This window comes from Megalopta genalis, chromosome 9 (assembly GCF_051020955.1).
Source record: "Megalopta genalis isolate 19385.01 chromosome 9, iyMegGena1_principal, whole genome shotgun sequence".
Classification (NCBI taxonomy): Eukaryota; Metazoa; Arthropoda; class Insecta; order Hymenoptera; family Halictidae; genus Megalopta; species Megalopta genalis.
Genome location: NC_135021.1, coordinates 19,976,837 through 20,001,187, shown reverse-complemented (window position 1 = coordinate 20,001,187; position 24,351 = coordinate 19,976,837). Strand labels below are relative to the sequence as shown.

At 43.9% G+C, this 24,351-nt stretch overlaps 4 protein-coding genes across 4 annotated transcripts; 1 reads left to right on the top strand and 3 right to left on the bottom strand.

Moving 5' to 3' along the window:
• Positions 1-11,584: 11,584 nt before the first annotated feature.
• LOC117224688 (arylalkylamine N-acetyltransferase 1) lies at positions 11,585-13,760 on the bottom strand. The gene is made up of 3 exons (XM_033477791.2): positions 13,620-13,760; positions 12,086-12,588; positions 11,585-11,868 (listed from the first exon to the last, which is right to left on the bottom strand). Exons 1-3 carry the CDS (start codon positions 13,758-13,760, stop codon positions 11,655-11,657), a joined length of 858 nt encoding a protein of 285 aa, XP_033333682.2. The 3' UTR covers positions 11,585-11,654.
• Positions 13,761-15,704: 1,944 nt separating this feature from the next.
• LOC117224551 (uncharacterized) lies at positions 15,705-18,332 on the bottom strand. Its single transcript, XM_033477558.2, has one exon. It carries the CDS (start codon positions 17,442-17,444, stop codon positions 16,461-16,463), a length of 984 nt encoding a protein of 327 aa, XP_033333449.2. The 5' UTR covers positions 17,445-18,332; the 3' UTR covers positions 15,705-16,460.
• Positions 18,333-19,424: 1,092 nt separating this feature from the next.
• Positions 19,425-21,275, top strand: LOC117224607 (uncharacterized). The gene is made up of 2 exons (XM_033477666.2): positions 19,425-20,301; positions 20,691-21,275. Exons 1-2 carry the CDS (start codon positions 19,515-19,517, stop codon positions 21,170-21,172), a joined length of 1,269 nt encoding a protein of 422 aa, XP_033333557.2. The 5' UTR covers positions 19,425-19,514; the 3' UTR covers positions 21,173-21,275.
• A 1,216-nt stretch (positions 21,276-22,491) lies between these two features.
• Positions 22,492-23,999, bottom strand: LOC117224608 (uncharacterized). The gene has a single exon (XM_033477667.2). It carries the CDS (start codon positions 23,390-23,392, stop codon positions 22,655-22,657), a length of 738 nt encoding a protein of 245 aa, XP_033333558.1. The 5' UTR covers positions 23,393-23,999; the 3' UTR covers positions 22,492-22,654.
• Positions 24,000-24,351: the final 352 nt, after the last annotated feature.

The window sequence follows — 24,351 nt, the reverse complement described above, 5'->3', positions numbered from 1 at the left end:
TAGAATCAAATTTTATTGCGAAAGGTTCGCAGACATCTTTACTCCTCCGTTTCTCTTCGTCAAGATCTTATCGAGAGTGCTCGGAACTCATTATTTCAGTAAAAAGTTCCGAGGAAATCGCGAGGGAAGAAAATTTTCCGTTCGCGCATCGGTAACAAGCCGAATTCGTGGTGAGAAACGGTTGATCCGCTCGTAATTTTTTCCTCGAGGCTGAATGTAGCTGTAGATTTTAAATCCGTTTAAGGTCACACGTTCCACGGTTTTATTTTCGGTTCGAGGCGTGCGAATACGCGTCGTCGTATTCCGGTCTGCCTTCTTTACCGTCGCCGGGCCGTCATAAACTGCGGTATTTCGATTCGAATGCGCGACAAGCAAAAACGTGAATTCTCGTGGCTGTCGGGTTAAACGGGTGACAAGAGTGTTTCTGGGCCAACAGGATGAAGAAATGTATCACGTCGCACGCTTAAAATTGCAAAGAAAGGCGGGTGGGTGTGTGTACGCGTCAGCCTGCAGCTTTTAACAGTCCATGTATCCACATACCCCCGTCCCTCAATTTTCGCGGCACTTTTTTACGCGAGTCCCTTTTTTCTGCAATAAATTATAACACTATTTATATGGTAGTTTTTTATATACGCGATATCAACTTACGCGATCCGAATGTAGCAAGTAGTTGGTAGATATCTAGTATCGGAAAATTATATATAATATATTAGCAGAAAACAGGAGAGAGAGAGAGTCTTTTAATTCGCGCTTCAATTTGATTCCCCTTGCCCCTCGTCATCTTTTAGTTCGCTGGTACAGGTCGTTCTTTACACAGCTCCGAATAGCCAAAGTCCCTTCTAAGAAAACGGGGACTCCGTCTTCGGAAAGCGTCCGATCGGTTCGCGAGCGGTTAATCGGTATCTGATAGAAGACGGATCAGCGTCTCGCAAACTTGCTTACAATCCTAGCCCAATGGTTCGAAGTTCAAAGGGAGCAACGCGAAGCGTATCGTCGTGGCGCGGCGCGTTCGATCACCGATTGGACTTCGTTAGTGGCGTGCGACTGCGTCGAACGACCGACCGGGGAAACCGATCGAGTTGTAACGCGACAATTGGGGAAATTCGGGTCACGGTTAGTTTGGAAAATCGTATCGTTGTCGCGGCCGGCGAATGCCTTCCGGGCATCCCGGTAATTAGGGCTCCGTAGCTGGCACCGTGCACGTCCATTTGGCAGATGAACCTAACTCACCGTGCAAGGATCCATTAACACGTATATTCGCGCCAAGGAACGTACAGTCATGGTAATATATACAGAGGACTGTGTACATCGACGATGTCCGGGTGTGGGAGCGGGTGTGGGCGCGTCTCCACGTGCTGCTGGCTCCTGGTTCTCTGTGGAAACCAGCCGCGTCGAGTGCACACAAGCGAAACAAACCCACCGAACACGCGTATTCTACGAACATTGCGGGCAACAATTAGGGGAGCCCTTTGCTATTGCACGGAATGCATACCTGCGTCCGTTCGGGGAATGCATGCGTTGCCTATACAATTGTGACGGGTACATATCTGCGGGGCCACGTCGACTACGTTGTCCCGGCACCTGTTACGACGCTATGCCACGAATCTCGCGACCTCCTCGGCCCTCGTAAATCGTATTGTTTACGCGGACGGATATTAGCCGCCCTCCGGATTTTCCGGCGCGTTCTTCTCTTCGTCGACGTGAATTCAGCGACCGAAAGGAAGAACGTCGCAGGTCACATGTTTTTTTACTTGCGACATACCGACGCTCGAAGTTCTGATCATCGATTTGATCGATCATCGAATTGCATCATTTTGTCGGATCTATAGAATTTGCTTCTTTCAATTTTTTTCCCGATAAATGCGTCAATCCTATATGCTACAGATTTATTTCGCCGGATTATTTAAATAAAGTCATCCGTAACATACCCAAGCGATTACACGAAGTAATAAAACAAAAGGGTCAGCCGACAAGAGATATTAATATTATGATAGCATGATTAAAAAGATTTTCATTTTATATAAAATTAATGCAATTCATTCGCTGTCCGACATATTTTTGCGACGTTGAATTTTCTCACAATCTTGTTTATCGCTTATTATACGAAAAACCATGTGAAATAAATAAACAAACATTATGTTTCTACTTACTTTAACAAGTGCTTTATTATATGAGAAAACGATTGATTCTCGATAATACTATCTTAAACAATAAAAAGGAACAATAATTCTTCTAACAATATGATGTCCGAATATTAATGCGAGTCACCGTATATCGAGTATATCATATACAAAAACTGTTTTCATCGATTAAAATGATTATCCGTAACGAACACGGACACTTTTTCTAACTAACATTGAGTTAAAAATAATTCAAGTTAAAAATAAATTCAATAAAAGATAGTAACTAAGAGATATATAACGTGAATTAATAAAACAAAGTATCACCAAGGTACGCGTTGAAGCGAGCTTATAACCGTTACGGTTAGACGAGGTGCGAGAAAGATAGCTGTCACTCGCGCATCACTCAAAGAGATTGCCGTAATTGAGTGATGTGCCCACTCAGAGATGGCAGGCCCTGTCCCGCTTCGACGCACCGCAGCCGGTCGAGCATCACCGCTAATCGCGATTTTTAATTGTCGCGCCGAAATCGGCTGCGAACCGCCATGATTGTTCACCGGTTCGCGTGGCCAATCCAGAACAGTAACGAAAAACAAATTTCGTCATACAATGATTACGTCGTCTACAATGGTTATTTGTAAGAGAAAAATTCTATCAATAATAACAACACGTACAAGTTATTTCTTTCCAATAATTGCATTGTTTTAAATTTGCTTAAAATATACGAATACAAATGAATTTTCTATCAATGATTATTTCCTATGAAAATGTTGTCACAACTGTTGTTCTTAGTATATGCTGAAAAGTCAGACGGTAGCTGTCGAAATCTCTCGCATATTATAGCCAGGAATGATATTTGGTCCCGTGTTTATATTGGTTTTATTGATTTCTACGATACCATTTTGAAAACCTTATTTATATTGTTTTATAAAAATCGGTCTTATTTCAAAGAGCAAAATGCTTTCCGATCTATTCCTTATTATAACGCAAAACGATCCTTCTTCATAATTCAAGAACGTCCATGTCGAATTCTGAAAGAAATCGGTCCGAGATGGACGAAACAGAGATATCCGATAAATGCCGAATAATTCATCGATAAATTATCGGCAACATTCGAGAAGCAGTTCACGCGTTATAGGAGACGTATAAAACGGTTAAAAGGAGAGTATGAAAAACGAATGGCGAGTGACGGAGGGGTAGGGAGCGTAGGCGCGTTTTACGTTCAGCAATGGACGCGTCGTAAAAACGAGAAAACGACAAAAGAGGAAGAAGAATGTCCGTCGGACGTAAGAAAAAGAGCGGTGGAATGAGATAGGAGTGGAACGGGGTAGCGGAGCATGAGCCGTGAGACAGCGAAATCCAATTCTTTCGTCGGTCAGTGTTGTCTGCCGCACCTGGAGACACGACGGCCGATGTAGACATTTTAACGAGAACGAAATTGGAAGGAATTCCCGGCTAACGCGTGGCTCGTGAACGCCGTGTTATTTCCCGCGTTCGAATCGCCATGTCGAAGAGTAACGGCGGGGAGGAATTGTCATTCGAGCCTGCAGAAGGCACGTCGCAAGCGTCGAACGGGCTTAACTCGACTCGACTTCTGCCTGAAACCGATCGATCAGCTTGAAATTTCGTTCACACCGACGAAGATCGAGGCCATAAACCGGTGACGATAATGCGTCCAAACATTTCGACGCCGGGGATCCGATTGATTTTATTTTTCGACCGTCGGACCGCGTGCGTCGGTCATTGTTTCCTATCCGATCCGCGCTCGTTACCATCACTGTGAGTTCAAATCCGTTGCTGTTAGTCGCGAAATAATTAATTTTCACGTCAGCCATCCAGTCGTGAAATGGAAACTCTGTTTTTGTCGATTTATTAACGAATACAGGATCGATTACGTTGACATTTAGGGTAATGACGTCTAATGCGAGACCCATTCTTTTTTTGTAATCATAATTTTCGATTTCAAACACTTTTATTAAAAATAGATACACGTTTTAAAATAAATTAAAATATAAAATATGGAATATGATTTTCGAAGGGAATTTCGCATCTTTTTTTGTTTTTAATTAGATAGTAACCTTTCACTTGTGTGTGTGTGTGTGTGTGTGTGTGTGTGTGTGTGCGTGTCTTTCAGTTGTTAATCGAATATGGAAGTTTGGCGGCAGCAGCTGTATCATGTGGTATTTATAATTCTGTTCACATTTTCCATGTCAAAACTATGTCAACCGAGTAATTCACCCTTCCGTAATGTTTATTAACGATGCAGTGGCGCGGAGAGGCACCGTCGAAACTAAAAACAGTAGGTCAATAATTCATAGTCCACATGTGTCATTTTCCCCCGTGCAATATTTCAGACAGAGACTTATAATAGCATGGAGAAATTGTGCAAATATAAACGCGTATCTTGACATATCAAGCTAAACATCCGATGTTTCCTCGCAGTTATAAACGACCGGCGCGATGATATCGTCGCAAATGCATTTTTTTTTACTTACATGCACGCGTAGCGAAAATCCACGGACGCATCGATCGAGTGCAATGTGTGCAGAAATAACTGAAACGTTTACCGGTGAAGTTGTTAATCGTTCGCACAGATCAAATTGCCACGTAGAACGCACACAGTCGGATCCGAGGTTCTATCCTTTTTATCGTTAATCGACGCTGCGTTCACTGTAATTCTTTTCAATTTTCGAAAATCCGATGGTTATCGGGACAGCAAAATACGTAGAGTAATGTCCCTATCCTACTAATTGCTGTAGAATCATACTCTTTCTATTATATTTGTAGTAAACTTTGCGTTTATAGCTGCGATGCAATTTTCCGTTACGGTGGTGTAAAATCTTGTGGCATCGAAGTGTTTTGCGACCCGGAATCCGACTAATTAATTACGATACTCCGTGGTCGCTAGAAGCGGGCAACAACCGCGGAAGGAATGTTAACTTTGATAAGACCGTTTCGGGGATAATAATAGTGAATCCGGATTAATGCGTGAGAATTCCATTCGGTGGATCCTTTAACACTGGGACGAGAACGGCTATGGTTCCAAGTGAAACAATTTCCTAGGGGATGGAAGTAGGGTGACGCCTACACGCATGGTCATGACGATAGCTTGCGACGATGACGGCGGGGGTGGGAAGTCTCTCTGCCCGAACTATTTCAATTCGGCAAACAATTCCCGATATTAGTGGAATTACGGGCGGTAGACGCGCGTGTTTCCTCGAAATACACGACGACCCGCTACGTAGCAGTTAGAATTATGCAGATTAAGCTCGTTCACGGCGTGTCCAAGTGCACGGAACCCAGACAAACGTCAAGCGTCCGTGTTCTTCGGTGCTCGAGGAAGGCGGATAGCTACCCTCGAACGGCACGACGATCCCCATGCCGGCAGTTGTAACACGGCCGTCGAAGTTTCTCGATCTCGGGACAAGGTATCCTGACACTACCGAGATCTTAGACGCCTTGTACGTGATTACGCGAGATGAACTTTCCTAGTTTTCACGTTCAGTTGCGACACGATTGTTCTAAACAGGTTTCGTTCGTTCAACAGATGGAGATTGTGCACACCGACATGCGGTACCGTCGAAAAATATTTAGTTAACTTTCCAGGTGAAGTCTAGAACCTGTCCAACCTTTAAATGCTTATATCGATAAGAAAAAAACGAGTACACATGTATAGTCGCCGGTGTTACGACATTACTCATTTTTGCATCAACAATTCAATACACGGGACACCGGATTCCGTAATACCGTTTAATAATTCATAATCGGAGTAAATCACTTGTACGTCATTTAAATGTCACGTTTCCACAATGGAGTTTGCAGTGCTCGTGTATTAATATTAATTCGCTGGTTAATAATGCGAACGCGTTAACAAAGGCCGGGCAGTGCACTCGTCAACGTACAATTTCTATTATAAATCGTTTGAAACTGGCAGAGAATCTAAAAACAAGAATTATGTATGTAATCTCCGATTACGTTTCGGAATTTAACATAAATTAACATACGCGCGAAACACAGAAGCATTAATTAAGCGTTATATAAATTGTAACACAATATCGATATTAAAACATTGTCCACGGGCGATGTTTTCATAATTTTCGAAAATCTAGAATACGTTGTTACTTACCGTTAATTCCAGGTCAAGGTCAAGGTCAAGGAATGAATTTGGTTTACAATAAATGTTTCATCGACACGTATTCTTCCATTCTTCACGCATATACAACTTATTCCGCCTCTCTTGTTTTATCCTCTCCGCTCTTTTCGATTTCATGAGAAATCATTCGGTAGGAAACATAGAAGCAGAATATTCTTTAGTCTCTTTCGTAAAAATAATGTGAAATAGAAATTATCGAATGCTCTGTCTTTCGAGACTTTCGGTAAAAATAGTGATAGTATATTTCTAGGTTCGTGTCTTAAATAGTTAGCAATCTCTTTGAAAAGCGTGCACATTATTTTGTGTTACGACGATTTCCTCTACCAAAAATCCATCTCCAGTGACATAATCCAACAATTCCTTTTTGGTTTATCATACAGTGGGACTGTTGGCAAAGCATCGTAATCGATTGAAAATCCTGTTAGCAATATAAAGCGTTCGATCAAATTTAGCACAATCCGTCCACTTTTCCAGAAATCTTTGAAACGTTCCGAATGCCTCAGTGATCATCCGCGATTATTCAACGTTACAAACCACGATCTACCACGGATCTCTCCATTCAGGGCCACCATTTCGCAACGATAGAGGCTGTCTGTTCGGTTATGAGCCGCAAAGTCCGCTCATTTGTCATAAAATCGGTCGCTATTCACGTAATGCGTCGCCCGGGGCACGAGATAGAATTTTAAATACCGCGAACGCCATGAAAATGCTCTACGACCCCGTTCGACCCGTCCGCGCACTCCGGGTAGCTACAATACGGTCTAAAATCGGTGATGAGGGAATGTCTGTCGCTGTCGCACGACCGGTCGAACGTTCCTCTATTTTCCAACCTGGAAGGAGGACCGACGTTCCGGTGTAAGTATACCATCTAAGATGGATTAGGATTCGAGTCGTGGCGACTGTTCGTTCGGTCCTCTTCTCAAAAACGATCTCGTGCCGATCTCAAAGCCGTAATGATTAATGGAGTTAGGGAGGCGCGCGCAGTTCCGTAATACCGTGGCAACTATCGAGTCGGAATTACAGTTGAGAAACTTCGGGGTGAGTTAGGGGACCGACATCGTCTCGGTCGGGGGATTCGCCGTCGCCCCATTCGGCCCCCCGACCTCTCTCCTTGCTTAGAAACCTGTGTCCCCCCCCCCCCCCCACTGCTACAACGCCTTGGCTCCACAGCCATGCGACCACGTCCCAAACTCGATATGATTTTGATTCGACGTACACCGGAAACGCATTTAATGCATGCGCTTACGCGCGAACTATGTGTATCGACTAAGAATGAGACGTTGAGAATCATGCTTGCCTCGAAGCGAGGGGAAACGCATTTTCCATGGAGATGATTAGAATCGTGGATGTGTGGTCGCGCAATGGCGGGCACGCGTTGCTCCGGCACGGAACCCAAGAAACGGAAGACCGTATTCTCTTATTCGTTACGTACACAGACTGTTGTCGACTTTTGTTATAATCTCCCCTTTCGCAACTCCTAACTCTTGCGAGAGTGATGCGCGAGTTCAAAGGATCTTTCGTCGAGGAAAATAGTAGCCCTCGTACGAATCGTAACGACGGTTTATACAACGTTTCTATGAAACTAGATATTGGAAACACGTACCGAGATATCCACACCGTCGTTTTTAGACCAGATTCGACGGTATAAAAGGTCTACGCTTTCGTTCTCCAACGGACAATATTTTAGAATCGATATCCGAGCTTAGCCATGGTTACCAGACGACTCTGTTCCGTAGGAGAATGGGATGCCCATGGAAGGAAAATATTTGCAAAATGTTTACCATAATTTGTGAGAACACGAGCATTATTAAAAATTATTCAGACCAGATCTGCCTGATTTGTAGTAAGTCTGATTTAGACATTTTGATTTGTCAGTCATTTATTTTTATTTTGCACAGAATACTTTTCGTTTTAGGATATACTTTTTAATGAATCTGTTTTAAATATAAAATTACACATATATGGCACCTCCATCCTATGGGGTTGGCAGTCGTCAACGTATCACAATTACGAGGTATGTACTTCAAATGTGGTGTTCTTAATGAGAAACTAGACAGGTATGCTAGTCGTCAACAGGTACCGCGACGCTTCATCCGAGACGTCGCCGACGGGTTCCTAAGATGGCGTAAAATTTAATTACACCGTTCCCGCGTCTGGACTCGGGTGCAGGAACAATGGACGGTATAAAGTATAAAGGAAACGGCACGATACAATGGGCGGCCGTTACCTCGAGCGGTTAACAATGACGCGGAAGATTGACGGGGAAATCTTGTTGCACGCGACCACAATTTCAATGTGAAAGAATTGGCGTTTTCCGGCGTCTGTTCGGTATTACAGTGGTGCACGGTCAACACATTGTTTCGGGAGACAGCATGTAAAAAACGTACGGGACACATTTCTCTTTCAGAAACTGACTCGAACCGGATCGATTTCCTTTCGCAACAATATTCGATGGACACGACCGACAAGATTTTTTTTTTATTTTTAAAGTTGCATCAATCCGAGGGTCATTAGCAAACACACAGTTATAATAGCCACAATATTTACAGTCATTTTTAAAATTTTGTTATCGCATATTATTTCAAGAACTTTTTCTTTTATCATGTTTGAAATACAAAAGAATAACGATATATATATATATATATATATATAATAAATAACGAATAAATAGATCGATACTATATTTATTTACAAATAACAGAAATTAATTATTTCGAATAATCATTTTTTACTTGTCTTTCTTGCATTGTCTTTTCGCCCAATCGCAGCATCCTGTTGATGCGAGTCTGTCTCCGTTCTTTTCGCTGTAGCCACTCTCTATCTTTGTCCGCTATGGTGGGAATAGGGTAGGGTTGGGTTATGTGAAATTAACCGTACGGATTTCGCGTAAATTTAACCGTGCGGATTTTGTGTATATTTAAGCGTACGAATTTCGTGGAAATTTAAACGTACGAATTTTATGTAATTGCTGCGGAAGAATTCGAAGCGAGAAGTCGGGGTTCGGGGAGTCTCGGCGCGGAATTGTGGTTTCTAGCGAGCGAAAGAGGAGCGTGTCGGATTCCAGTGTCGATTTAATTCAGCCACGTAGAGTCTTCGGAAGAGTCGCCCTCCCGCTTGCGACGAAAGAAACTCGTTTCGCCGTGGCTCGGCGCGGCGCTCGATTTAATTCCTTTCTTGTTTCATCCGACAATCGAGCGCTTCGAAATTTCAGACGGACGAACTGCCGCGCTGAAAGTAAGGAAAATCTGTTGTCCAAAGTGGGAACAAAGGGGCAAGCAAGCATCTCCTTTCCCTTATTAAGGAGTCGCGTCGTGGCCGTGTTCTTGCCGTCAACGGACCTCCATTTTCTGCTTAGCAGCTTCGGACGTCGAGACTCGGTTTCGTGGTCGTGAAACGTGAGGAAAGACGCTGCTAAGACCGACATTACCTGATCGTTTAAATCGGTTTTACGACAATAATTGGTTCGTGGAAGTTGATGCAGATTACTATGTCTGGGAACATTTAGATTTAATACTAGAACTACCGCGGACAGAAGAAATTATTTTTCCTGATTTCTTCTTTAACGCTTATTTTTAACGAACTTCTTAATCGAAGCATACGTTCTGATAAAAATTACACGAAATTGAAATAAATGCAAGCTTATCATTATTGTCGGCGTCTAGACGTTTACGCAATATAATAATTATCTGCATCGATTGCAAAATACAGAAATCATATAGAAAATTGTTTTCACTTTGAAAACAAATCACAATCACAAATTGATGGTATTGAAATGATTAAAAATCTTTCTTATTTTGTACAGAGAATGAAAGCACGAAAGCATGAAAGCACACAAGAATGAATTTCTATTGAACTGTAAATGCAAGTTTTTAAAGGGCACTTTGATTTCATTTCATTTCGACGTCGTCATTCGTTTTTTATTTAAATGAAAGCAAAACACTCTCCGTCGTACCTTATCGTTTGTAACGCGACTATTATTCGTCTCCCTTGGACAAGCTTGTGTTTAATTCCCTAGACGTCTGAGAAAGTCAATGCGAGGAGCATACGTTTAAAAGACCGCGAAGAATAAAGACCTCGGATCTATATTGGCTTAACGTCTGTCGGGAAGCCTGCTATACGGTGGGTGCTTAACAAGATAGAACGGGGTACGCGATAAATAGGAATGAGATATACTTTTCGATCACCCAAGGGTTCAACAAGAAAATATTTTTATTTCGTGACAAATAATCCATTTTCATTGTCACGTTTCGGAGTCGCCATAGCACGAGCCGACACGAGGGTTTTTTTTTCGCGAATCAAGGGCACTCCCATAAAACGACCGCGAGCAGATGGTCAAATTATATCGGGCGGCCGTGTTTGCAGCCATCGCTGCCCAATTCTGGCAATAACAGGCCGGTAATGGACGATCAGCCGTTCATCTGAAATTGTTTTACAAATGAGTCAACTCGGCCGGCAATAGATCAATTCGGCCGGCAATTTGCTGGCCACTTTCGACCCCCTGTCCACGGTAAAAATTCGCGTCGACGCGATTTATGTGTCGCGCGGATCGATTTTATTTCATCGTCGGATTCTCGTTTCACCGTGAACCAGGGATGGAGGAGGAATCATCGGAACCCGGTGACAATTATTTTCCTACCGGTGACTTGACGGCGCGGCGCGGCGTCCGCTTAATTGACGTTCCGCACGGCGGCGCTTCGAAACTTCATTCGCCCCATATGGAACTTAACAGTCAAATTCGCTTCGATTACAAAACTCTCCGGTGACATCTCTAATTCCGCGCGGATCCGAGAGAAGCGGAACTTCGTCGCCCGCGATCGAGTCGAGCCGAGCTCGGGAATCAGATATTTGAATATAATTTCAGTGTTGTCGCGATTTATTCTCTTCGATCGTCGAACTTCCGCAAGCTGGATACCGCGGGTTGATGAACTCCCGTTTCATCGCTGACAAAAGAACGATTGCCAATGACAACGAAATTTATTTCAAGTACTCGCTTACTGCTCAAGTAAATTGACAACGGAGCGATAACAATTCGGGAAGATATTGACGGAACGTCCGTCCAATGCAGTCGCTATCAAACGTAAAATATGTATATCTGTCGGTGTGTTGCAGGTTATTGCATTTTTTACAAATACAGGCGAGCAGCTAGATATTTATCGTAATTACGCGCACGCTATATAATATTATTCGGTATAGAAAAATACTAAAATAGATGTTTCATTCTAAATTTGTCATTGAATTTATGGTACAGCAAGTATAACAAATTAAATATGAAGATACACAGTGTAATATATAGGCTTTATGCAAACGTTCGTTTTCAGCAGTGTAATGGTCACAAAGTTTTTATTAATGAAATATTATGAAGAGGTGAATTCGATGAGAATTTATTGCTGTGGAGGCGGTGGCAATATTTTTGTACACTTTTTAGACGGCTGACAATATGTTTTACAATCCTTCAACCAATCGATAAATACTCTACAAATATTGTTCGGTTCTTGAACGTTCTTGAAGATCACTTCACCATTCCGAACGTACTGATCGAAAGGTATATTCCATACTTCTTGCCATCCGAAGTTTGAACATATCTGCATACAATGTCTGCGTATAAAAAGATTTCGTTAATTTTAATCGACTCTTGTACGTGCCCCGTTGTTTAACCAGTTAGCTGTTTTCGAAGAGCATAACCGTCACGAAGAAACGACAGCATTTGATGTTACAACGAGTATGCTCGTCAAAAACAGCTAACCGATTAAGTTAAGCAAATGAATCGATGTTAATAAAAAGATTAAGAAATTGAACACCCGCGTTTCATTACCTATTGGTGCAACACATGTGAAACAATTTGTAATCACAATCGCGTGCCAAGTACCAACTTTCCGTTATCAGCCTCTTGGCTACCCCCATGCTTCGGTAATCTTCATCCACTGCTAAGCTGGTAACCTCGAACATCCTCGAAACGCAGAACCGTTCGAAAATTCTCGGTTGATAGGCTATGTAGCCGAAGAAATGCAAGACTTCCTTGATCGGACCTGAGTCGACACATTTTGCGCACTGCTCTATCGCCGCTGCTTCCCATGGATACACAACTGTGTTCAGAGCTGCACCGATCAGGCAATGATCTCTATTTTCAGCTACGATCGACAAACCCATCTTCACTTGGTCGTACATATTCTCGCGCCATACTGGCGGCGCGGTTACGGGAGCACAGCCTATGTTTCGAACTGTTGGTTCACCTTTGTAGTATATGTCTGTCATGAAGTCCGCCACGTTGTCATAGTCGATAGGCAGTGCCAAACGCGTCGTGAAAGCTGGACCGTCCTGCGATCATGAAACGAACACCGTTTTGTGTGAGTTCATTCGATAAATCTCCTCTCTGTTTGTAGATCAACGGCCATAATTAGGATGCGGATCTATTGTCAGATATTCGGTACAGTTTTTGGCACAAATGTTTGAAACGAATACATAAAATTCACAGTCTATTTGTGACGCTGGAAAAAGAAGTTGAGGCTTGTTTCCGATCGTTGCTGTTGCAATTTAAATACACTGTCGTTTCGTCTGTACAGTATATCCATTCGAGCAAAACGGGATTACGTTAGGTGGCAGATTTTTTGTGAAGATCGGTGAAAACCGGACTTGCGAAAGAGTAACAGTTCATTGACGATCGCGTCACGTTCCACGCATAGTCCCCTCAAAGAGCATATTAAAAAACGTCTAATTATAATTAATTCAAATATCTTACAGTAATTCCATTTGCCACAAGAGTCGTTAATATTAAAATACCAAATGAAATGACTGAGCAGAATCCAAGAAACCGCGTACGGAATTTCGAGATCAAGGCTCATTTGTCATTACTTTAGAACATTAAAGTTTGATATGTACAAAGGACTCTGAATACTTTCGAAATACTGATATATAACCGCTCGTAGTTGCAACGTTCTAGATAACATTCGTATACTTACACGTATATCATACTTTCGATGTCTCGCCCGATCCCGCCCGAATTCTGTCGAACCGACCCGAAATTGATAAATAATATCAGAAATGATCACACAGGGTTAGAATGATCCATCGTTCGAGCGTTAATCGGTTGCGAATTTTATACGTTTACGAGGAAAATCAGTAGACGAAGTATAAACGTCAGAAAGATTAAGGAAATTCGAAACCATCGACATATTACTTTCCATTCGTTCAAATTATTAGAGGAAGAAACAAACAATTCGTCTCCTGTTTCTTGTAAATCATACAGCCGTTTTATTTTGTACAAAGACGCGATCTATTTGTTAGCAAACTGGCGTAGGTTATCCGAACGTTTCATTCAGAACAGAACGATCGTATTCAAATGAACTCACTTCACATATCGTCCGCGGTTTAAAGCTCCCTCTCGCGATGTGAAAATTAGTTTGTCGATACCCAATTCTCTGGCAATTCGGCATACCCTCGAGGCCTTTCAGAATACACTTCCTGCATACTATTAGCCTCGACATAGTCATTCTGCTCTGACTTTTGCATACTGGTACTAGTAGCATCGATGCCTAGACTATCTACGTGGCCCGAATCGTTTCCATCGGATCAGCGGGTGGTCAAGAGAAAAGTACACGGTGAACGTAGTAATCGACGGTAATCGAACGAGCAACTCGCATCTAAATTCACTTGCTCGCCGATTGTTATGGAAAAATAAACTTCGTGGAATTGACGCTGGCGTTGTATCTAAGAGCAGAATACGAGATTCGTATTAAGAGTGGTCCGTGAAACAAAAATTAAAAAAGAAATTGTTTTGTAAGTGAAAAATTGTTATGTAGTTTTTGTAATAATAAATAATAAATATTTTAAATATATTATATATTAATAATCGTTGTTCGAATAAAACATTCGTCTAGAAAGAATTCATCCGAATAATTAATAATTATTTGTTTGGAACAATTCAAATAGTGCCCAGCTGTGCTGTACAACATACAGAAAGATTTTATGATTAATCTCATAAGCAGGACTCTGTACTTAACCACGAGAGGGTATTACGAACCCGAGGGAACACTTAATGATAACAATGAACGATTACATTATTTGATTGCCCCTCGTGTCGTCGTAATAGAAGGCACCGTCGGAAGCTCGACTAATGGCCGAAGTTCTGTAAATGTGATGAAACCTGAACGTCCTTTTACATTTTACAGAAGAATAACTCGCTCGTTTTTAATCTTTTTCCCTTAAACTTTTCTCTATTCCAGAGTGTCTCCCTGGAACTGTACGACGACATTATATGTCGGTGTTTCGCTAATGACCCAGGGGCCAGGGAAATTTCATTTCGCTGCTTAACTGCTGATTCTCTCGATGAAAATGATATCGAAGTGAAAAAGTGGGCGCGCGAAGAATCTCGTGGCCTACCCTAGATCGCGGGATGAACGGCCGGGCCGATAACTCAAATGTTGGTCCATTCGTTCACGATCACCGTACGAAATGATATGGCAGCCAGGAGACCGGCTGATTTATGTATTACACGCGGCGTGTTTCAACGCCTCCAACATACAACTACTGGCACACGTACGATCGCTCGCACACTTCCACGACGTCTTTGTCTTTACGCGCAAGTTGTAAATCATAAGCGTGTGCCGTTGGATGCAAGGAGAACCACGACGTGCTCTGGTCCTTTTTAAATGGAACGTTTAGATTTTGTTAGGTCGACTTTCTCAGGAAATTCATTCGTCTTGCCGTTTCTCAAGCGTTGGCCATATAAAATTCTTGTCTTCGACATCGCAACCTTCTGGAATTGTCTTTCCTGATTTAACATTATATAATACGAACGTACCTAAGATCTCGTATTTGTGAAAACAAGAAGGAATGAATTTTCTCTTCCCATTAACAAGTTCAAACCCATCTCCAACCGAGTAAACGACGTAAAATATTTTAGCGAATATCGATGTAGAATTTCTGCGTACCATCGTAAACGACTAACGGTGTTACATTGCCTCGAGATGGGCAGAGCTCGGCCCAGCGTGCTTGCATCGATTACCAACTTTTATTCTCACCTCATCCGATGCGGGGGAAGATTGCAATTTATCGGTACAACAATGCTCGGCATTATTAATATCCATTGATCAACCGACCTCCGTCGGCCGACGCGCGAAACAAGCCGAGTCGGTGCATGGGCGAATCATTGCCCGCCGCGTAAATAGAAACGAGGAACGAGAACGCAACGATATGTCCCGATGAACTACGGGAAATATGAAAGTATATTGTAGATCCTCGTCCCGTTTCGAATCGATGGAATCGACTCGAAATGAAAAATTCCGAGCTTGCGATGGGGAACAGTTTCCAGAAAATCACGCACGGGAATATGATCGAAGCGAACCAAAAATTGATCGATAAAAACAGATCGCGCGCAAATAAATTGTACTTTGCCAATGTGGTCCATCGAAAATATGAACATTTTCTTCGAACAATTCTTACGCTTCATCCTTTTATTTACTGCAGCATCTTAGCTTTTACAATATTCTTACTGCACGTTTCTTGATAAAAATCTGAGTAAACGATGTGCGCAATAAAAGTTAACGAAAGCAGACAAATAAAACGGTGATCGCAGATTAATCAACGACGATAATCGCCTCTCGAAATTAATTGTTCGGAATATTGATTTTCCACGTACTCGTATTATACGTTCGTAAGAAATCCAAAAAACTGATGCGAGACAATCAGCATCATTAATACGAAATTATTATACATGCCACTATTATGCTAAATATCGCACCGATAATATGTACAATGTAGATCGGATAATTATCTTCAATCAAGCTCGTCGCATGACACGCATTAACGATAGCGCGGAAACGCGTGCTCGATCACGGGCAGCGCCGATAAATCGAATAAATTCCATTGCATAACGGGTAAACGATAAAACAGCAATCAAGAATTTATTCTAAAACGAGCAATGGAACGACATACTCGAACGCGTAACCACTGGATTCTGCAGGACGGTTCTAGGATAGATGCGTCGGTTACTACGGGCCCCTCGATTACCGTTGCCTCGGATTATTTTCAATTCCAACGAAATTTAGCTTGAACAGATCGAAAGTATTAATTATTTTCAAATGAAATATAACTTTTAATTTACGTAAAATTATTGACGCGTTAACGAAATCGCTCATTTTCACTGCCTCGGAAGGTTCAGTGTTAAGGGCACCGTAACTGACACATCTACCCTATCGCTCTTTCGCCTCGACGAAGCCAAACTTTCCGCCGTCCGCTTGACCGATCTGTTTCGCGAATCCCTGGAAGTTTTTAAAGAATCCATCGTAACCGCGGCCGGCGGCACGACCTTCGGATTCCTGCTCGGCCCGGGAGTTCTTTTTAGCTCCCTTCTTCCCGGTTTCCGCTCCACCGACGCCCGCGTTCCTGCTCGCTCCGTTCTTGTACGTGCCCTCGCGCGCAACATGCTTCTCCTTGTAGCGGCCGTGTTTCTTCAAGTGTCCGCCTTCGTCGTCGTTATCATAGAAATCGTGGTCCCTCTTGAACTCGTCCTTGTGATACAGATTGCGATAGCCGCCCGCCTTGCTGTTTAAATAGCCGCTCTTCTTTTTCTGATGGCTGTTCCCCGCTTTCCCACCGGCCGTTGCTTCATCGTGCTCGGAGCTGTCGTTCTCCTTGGAACGACTCTTCTTCTGGCCACCGTTCTCGACGGATTCGCTCGTCCGGTGCTCTTTCCGACGATCGCCTTTCCGCGCCTTCTCGAAGGAAGCCGCTTTCTGTCGCTGAACCTCGTGGACGCTGCCAGATCGCTGCCTAGTCCCTCCACGTTGGCTCGAGCTCCTCGACGATTGATGCGTGGGATCGACCTTCGAGACCTGGCTCTCCGCGTACTTCAGTTCCATGTGGTCGACACCGGGCGGCTTTACACCGGTGTAATGAGCCGGCAGCATTTCGGCCTCCGGCTCCAGGGGCAAAGCTACCAGTTGCTTGTCCACGCGAGGCGTCTTGATGGGGATCAGCCTCGACTGGTAGTCGCCATCCCGCGACAGATCCTCGGCTTCTACGTAAGATTGCCTCGCGCCGATCGCTTCTGGATCGTAAGCTTGCGGATTAAACACGTAGACCGTGTACGCCTCCGTCGCAGCGACATATACGCACAGGACCAAGCAAACCACAGCCCTCCTCGAACTATAGCCGCCTCTACTCGAGACGATCATTTTCCGCGTGATTTATTGCTTCGTTACGACGGTCTGCTTCACCTCGAGACCAAAGCTTTCATCGCGTGGTAAGTTATGGTTAGCTAAAAGTTCCTCCCAGCGGACCGGCTCGCGGAAACGCGCTCGAGTCTACTCTAATCACGCGGCCCTAGGCCCACCTCTTTTATATGTCGCCATGGCCGATCGAGAGCGTTCCGACGCTATCGCCACTCGCCCAAGACTGCAGAATGCATCTGGAAGGACGGCCGACCACGAGTTTCGACAAAGTCCGAACGATCGATTTCACCGTGAAATTCCCGAGCGTTCTCACCAGGTTCGCCAAGACTTCGCGATTAATCTTGCGCACGCCGCTAACGACCTTCGGGTTCCCGAGATTAGGAAATTTTAATCGACGCGACTGCAAGGACCGTTTATTGGAATGTACTCTGTCCGAATGTTTTTTCAGTTGATTATTTATTCATTTATTGTATAACGAGAGTCTATGCCCAATGTAACACGCAGAGAATTACAAAATTCAATAGAATCTAAAACGTATGCGACGTTCGACATATACAAACGAGGTTGCAAAGCTGTCCTCCGTCTACTTCTTTTTTAAACGTTTTCATTTTTCTTGCCAACTAACAATTCAGACATTATGCATTAATTAAAATCTACACAGATATTACCGATATATCGTGAAGCATGCATAAGATATCGATAAAATATCGATAATCGATAGTCACAATTCTAGGAACAACCTGTACAGATGAGGAAATGCTATCACTATTATCTCATTACACACAGGAATTAGAAAGTGATCAGTCCAAAAACCTTCAAATGACGCCTATCCTTTTATTTTACATCTCCTTTATTGTACAGGACTTTTTAACAAATTGTTCGAGTCGATCTGTCGTGTACCGTTCAAATTCGCAACATGCTACCGGATTTATTACGTAACATGGTTCTTTCGCGGTGTTAGACCCATGTGATTAGATCCATCGTGTTTTCTGCAGTCGCGGATTCGACTAAGCCGTGTTTTTTAAAATCGCGAAAGAGCTTCCGTTCGATTTTGCGGAATCGATCGAGCAGCAACGGGGTCGGACACAAATAATTGCTATTCGAATCGATGCCCGGTATTGCTTCATGCTATCGAGTCACTTTCTGAGACTAGAACACACACACACACACGCGCGCGCGCGCACACACACACACACACGAATCATCAAACGCACATGGAACAATGAGTTACAACAAAAAAATTACAACAAAAATTGAATGGTTTTAAGCGATATACCGACTAAAGGTGAAGTAATATTCGTCATTTCTACGGTTTTGGGGTAGGTTTTTAATAATTAAACTGCAGCAGATTGAAGAATCGAAATTCCATTCTCATTTCCAATGGAATTCTCTTGTTATTCTAATACAAGTACAAACCACATTCCTCCACTCGTAAGGAAATATATTTTAGAATATTATAAAACCTTTAAAAAATCGATCTTTTCTATTTTATTTTCGGAAAGTTAGGAAAAGAAAGCAAAGCTTTAAAAAACAACAAAAACCGATGTTTCTATTATAGATTAGAATATCCGCTTAAACGTTTCGCTAGAAATTTTGAAGTGTCATTGTCGCCAACCCACGGCGGAACGTCAAATTTTCCGCTCGGCATTCTTCGAACGCTTGTAAATTCGCCTCTCACCTTTTTTTCAGCAACTGTTCTCCATTCCGACGTAATCGGCAAACACGACCAAAGGATTCCTGCGACAGCCTTGATCACGATCGATCTCGGCTAGGTCCACGAGTCCGGACGGCCGGCGCAACGCATTACGCAAATCGGTCGCGATTCCCGGGAGCAGCCGGCAAGTAAATCGACTCCGTCAATGACACACAGTGTACTTGAATTATCGAGCTCGACCGTGGAATGCCCGGTTCCACTCGGCGATCCCTTATTCGACGGTGGCAGCCTCGGATCACGTTCTCGTGTCGATATATAAAGCAATGCCGACGATTGATAGACGTACCAGTGCGGATTACGGTTCACCGGCGAGAAATAACGCCGATCGCGTAGTCCGACGATCTACGCCGATTCGAACGATGCTCGTCGACCGGGTGTTCGCGTGCATGTTTCTTGCGGTGGTGGGCCGGATCGAGGCGGTGCCGGCCCGGATGCAGCGTATGACAGTCGCCAAGATGCGAGCGGAGGACCTCGAGAGCTCCGCCAGCGGTTACGTGTACAACCAGCAACAGGGTCTTCCGGTTTACTACCTGCATTACACCGATCACGGAAGTGGAAGCTACTATCGCACGCCAGACGCCGTCGCGCGTTACGTCGGCACACCTGTTGCACAAACGCCGATTCTGCAGCCGTACGCGGCCTTGGACAAAGGGGCGCGCCAAGAAATTGTCACCTATGCCAACCACCGATTGCCCAACCACGTGCCGCTGCCTGTAGAGTCGATGCCTCGGGCGCCATATTACCTGGGGAAGATCCTGGAGCGGACCGAGAACGAGGACGATAAAATGCATCAGAGAGAAGAGGAGCACGACGAGGATGGCCACGAAGACGAGCTGAACGATCACCGGGACGAGGACGGCGACAGCGACGAAGACGTTCAGGAAGACTTTGATCATTCGTCCGAGGAGTCCGATATTGGCGGCGACTCTGGGGAGGGACGCGGCGAGTTTTATGGATCCCATAGCGATGAAAGTGGTGGATCGCATAGTCCTCGCGACGGTGGAAGCGTTTCCGAAGATGAAAGCGGGGAGCAGTATGCGGCCGATGAATACTCTAAGCATGGCGAGGATGGGGATAAAGCTTATAAGAGACATCGTGCGTTCGGTAAAGGTGAACGTGGCGCACACGATCGCGAACATCGCGAAGGTAATCTTCTTGAAGCTGGGGAGAATAACCTAACTTCGTTCGGTTGTTTCAACACGTATCTTGAGAAAGGCAACTATAAAAGTACCACGAGTCATGTTTTAAGTCTGGCTTAACCCTTTGCACTTCTACGGTGGGTATCACTCCGCCATCTTACTTTATATGAGAATAATTTATGTGGATTCCAACCTTCATTCTTACTTGCTGCTCTATTCTTTGAATTAAGAAAGTGATCTAATTGGAATCTGTACTTTTTTAAAGGTAAAACTAACCGATATTGTAAAGAAAATTTGATTTTTTTTAAAACGCTATTATCTTTCTCTGAATGCGATCCAATGAATATATAATGCTGCTAATGAATATATTGATATTAATATCATCGACTGTTTCAGGACACTACAGCGAGAACGTAGAACGAGAGAAGGGACACGTTGACGAAGGGGAGGCGTATGGCTCCAATGAAGAAGCTGTGAAAGGAGGAGAGGGCAGCAATTACGGACATTCTTCGTATCACAAGAAGGGCGACAAGACTAAAGGATTCCACAACGTCTACCACAAAGACGAGTACAAGAAGGAGACTGATTTCTACGACGAGGACCATAAGAAGGGTTATTTCGATAAGTTCGAGAAATTCGATAAAGATTCCAAAGTAGCCGAGCACGGATTCCAGAAGGGTGGCCATCGCTCTTCGGGCCACGAGCAGGAAGACAGCGGCAAGGAAGGGTACTACGACAAAGGACACGATCGTAGGCAGGATCAAGGTCACCGGACCGAGGAAGGGGAGAAGTCGTATCACCGGAATCACCAGGATTACGTTGTTGAAGAGGGTTCGAAGTCAGCCAAGGAAGACAAGTATCACAAAGGATCCTACTAACGTCGATTGTTGCTTCCAACACTTGAAGTCTTATCGAATCGTGCGCGTTATCGTTGTGTATTTATTGTATTCTAATTCATGTAATAAAAAAACATCGCTCGAACCAGCTGGCAAACGATCCAATCAATATTGGAAACAATACGAAAAGACTGAAGAGAACCAAGCCGCACGAATTAATGATAGACTAAAAATATCAAAAGAAAAAGGATACGGATAAGCTCGGATAAAAAAGTCAAAAAACGAGAGTTTTCTATTTTTCTTTTGTCAGTCGAAATAATAACAAAATCGAGTCGCTTAGTCCAGTTTGAAAAAAGTTATTATGTTTTAAAATGTGTACGAACACTTTTATGGGCCATTGTAAAGGTATTTGCTAATCTTATATCAATGTGTCACACAATCGTGACTATGTTTCGACGGCATTACGATTACGCTATTATAATCACGTTAATTCATGAACAGCCATATAAATTCAACAAACAAGGGACCGGCTAATATTGATCGAGCTCTGTACTGTACAACTGCACTGTTGCCGTTATCCACATGACACCGAGTGGGAGTTCAGTTTATGTTCACGATTTATCAAGGAATTCACACTTACTCTCAATATGCAACACTAGCTGCATAACTGAAACGATGAGTGAGCAAACGGTACCGATTTCCATTACATAACATGATTATCGAGTTCCCAGCTATTAAGGGCTCAACACCTACTTGAATCTTGCTTGCTCGTATTTCATCTCGAAATGTACGCTTGTCATAAATTTCTTAAAACGCCGATACTATGGACACAAAGATAGTTCATACTTTGTATTGATCCTAGAAGATATGATTTCCAAGCAGGTGCATTTATGATATTATATTTTAACTATTTTAGTGGCTATTGTCCTGTTAGAAAATCGAATGATGTAACCGTCCTAGAAAGTGTTAACGATCCAATCTTTTGCGTCGGCTAACGTACTGTAGCGTGTCGAATGCAAAAACACGAAGCCACCGAGCTATCACAAGAAGCACTGCTAACTGGCTTGACAAATACCTCGGATATATTGCCAAATTGGAGTTCTGATACAATGATCGAACTTTCATTCCGTTTCATCATAAAAACTCCACAAAGGTTTGATACAGTTTCATAGTTTACGCTCGGTTATCTATTTGAAACTTTGAAACACGTTCGAGACAAGTCCTTGAATCAATCGATTCAAATTTTCATATATCAAATTTCATTATCATATAATAGAAATTAATTCATGAAATACGCTTTAAAAATTGGATGCGAGTTTTCGGTACGCATTATTTATTTCGTAAGGAAAGCAACACGATAATTTCAAACAGGAATGAATTTTTATTAAAGTATGTAACGCGCGCAAAGACGGAAGTTAGTATCGTCCAACCGGCATGAATCTCAAAAATATGTTTATTTCAATGAAACACAAAGCTGAACATGTCACGACGCTTAACAAACATAACAATCATCGTGAACACTTGTTAATGACCCTTTTTGAATCCCCACGACTTGTGGTCGTCGTGTCCGCCTTTCTTCCCATGTTTAGAATGATGCTCGTGATGCTCATCGTGACCGCCGGAGCTCTTGTGTCCCTTGTCGTCATGGTGATGACTTCCCTTCTCGAAGTGCCCCTTCTTGCCATAATGATCTTCGTGTCCGCCTTCGTCGTGATGACCCTTCTTGAAGTGGCCGCCCTTCTTGTGACCGTGCTCGTGATGATGGCCGCCGTGGTCCTCGTGGTGTCCGGAATCGTGATGTTCGTCGAAGAACTCCTTGTCCTTCTTGAATTCGTCTACCTTGTGTACCTCGTGGTGTCCCTTGGTGCTGTGACCTTTCCCATAATGTCCTTCCTCGTGGAATTTGTGCCCCTTCTCGCCCTTCTCGCCCTTGTGATGCTCGGCGTAGTAGCCGTCGTCGTGATGATGATTCTTCTTGTGGCCCTCTTCTTCGTCGTAGTAGCCTTTGTGCTCGTCTTTGTCGTGGTGGCCCTTCTCACCTTTCTCGTGCTCGTGCGACGACTTGTACCCTTTGTCGCCCTTGTCCCCGTGCTTCTGACGATGATCGGAATGGTGCTCCTCGCCGCCACCTTTCTCGTAACGATGATGGGAAGCCGCTGCCACCATGTCGCCGTCTTGTTGGCCGATCTCCCGAGCCGCCGCCAGGCACTGACAGGCGACGAACACGGCGAAGAGCAGCAGCATCACCAGGTGGGAATTCATGGTTCGACGCGATCGGATCGTTGGGGTACCGAAACGTTCGGCGCCGACGCTGCGTTCGGTATGATTAATCTGGTCACCACGCTCCGATTTTATATCGAACGGGGAAAAATCGGCATTAAGGAAGCAGGCTCTTTCCTGGCTCCTTACCGGGACGTTGCGAAAGTAGCGTCTCCTTAACCCGCTTAGCCCACGATTCGACGGTTCTCGGTTCCAGCCGATCCGGCGCCGTCGATCGAAACCGTTATGCAACTCGATCGAAATCGCAGTCTCTCTCGTGGGATCTGTTCTGCCCGACGCGACGCGCGAACTATAATCTCACACCTTTTCGGTTTTTCTGCCGCTGTGTGTCGTTACGTAACCGGCTGTAACGCGATTTCGAATCTTGCAATGGCCGAAGCTTCGGACCGTGATTAGGACGTCGGACCGATGGAACTCGTAGCGAGCGAGTTTTCACGTCTCGATTATACGTTAATTATTGCAAAATGAAATTATTCGGATAAGTTTGCGCGGATCGGCGGGGGCGAGTATCGACTTTTAGTTCAACGACAGCGCAGATACTTTAATCAAGTTTCTGCTTACTACGTGTTGCACCAGAGAATTATCGATCGGCTCGCGATGAAAATAGATCGCGTCGTATTTATTGACACGAACGCGTGTCATCGACCGCAACGCGAATCGCCTGTGCTTCTTTTATGAAGTTCCCGACACGCTTGGCCTCCTTGCCTAACGCTCGTGAAAGGTAGCCGTGTCGTACCACAATCGTGTCCAGATTTTCCTGATCCGTTGACATTCCGAGTTCCGCCGGCGACGGAAGAAACGGCAAAAGTCGCATTCAGGTTTAATCGACGAAAGTGAGACGCCGGTTGCGTAAAGCAAGGAAATTCGGTGAACGGTGAGAAGTTCATTTTTCAGTGAAACAAAGGCCGGTCGTTTTGTAACGGGCCGGCGTACTCTACCGG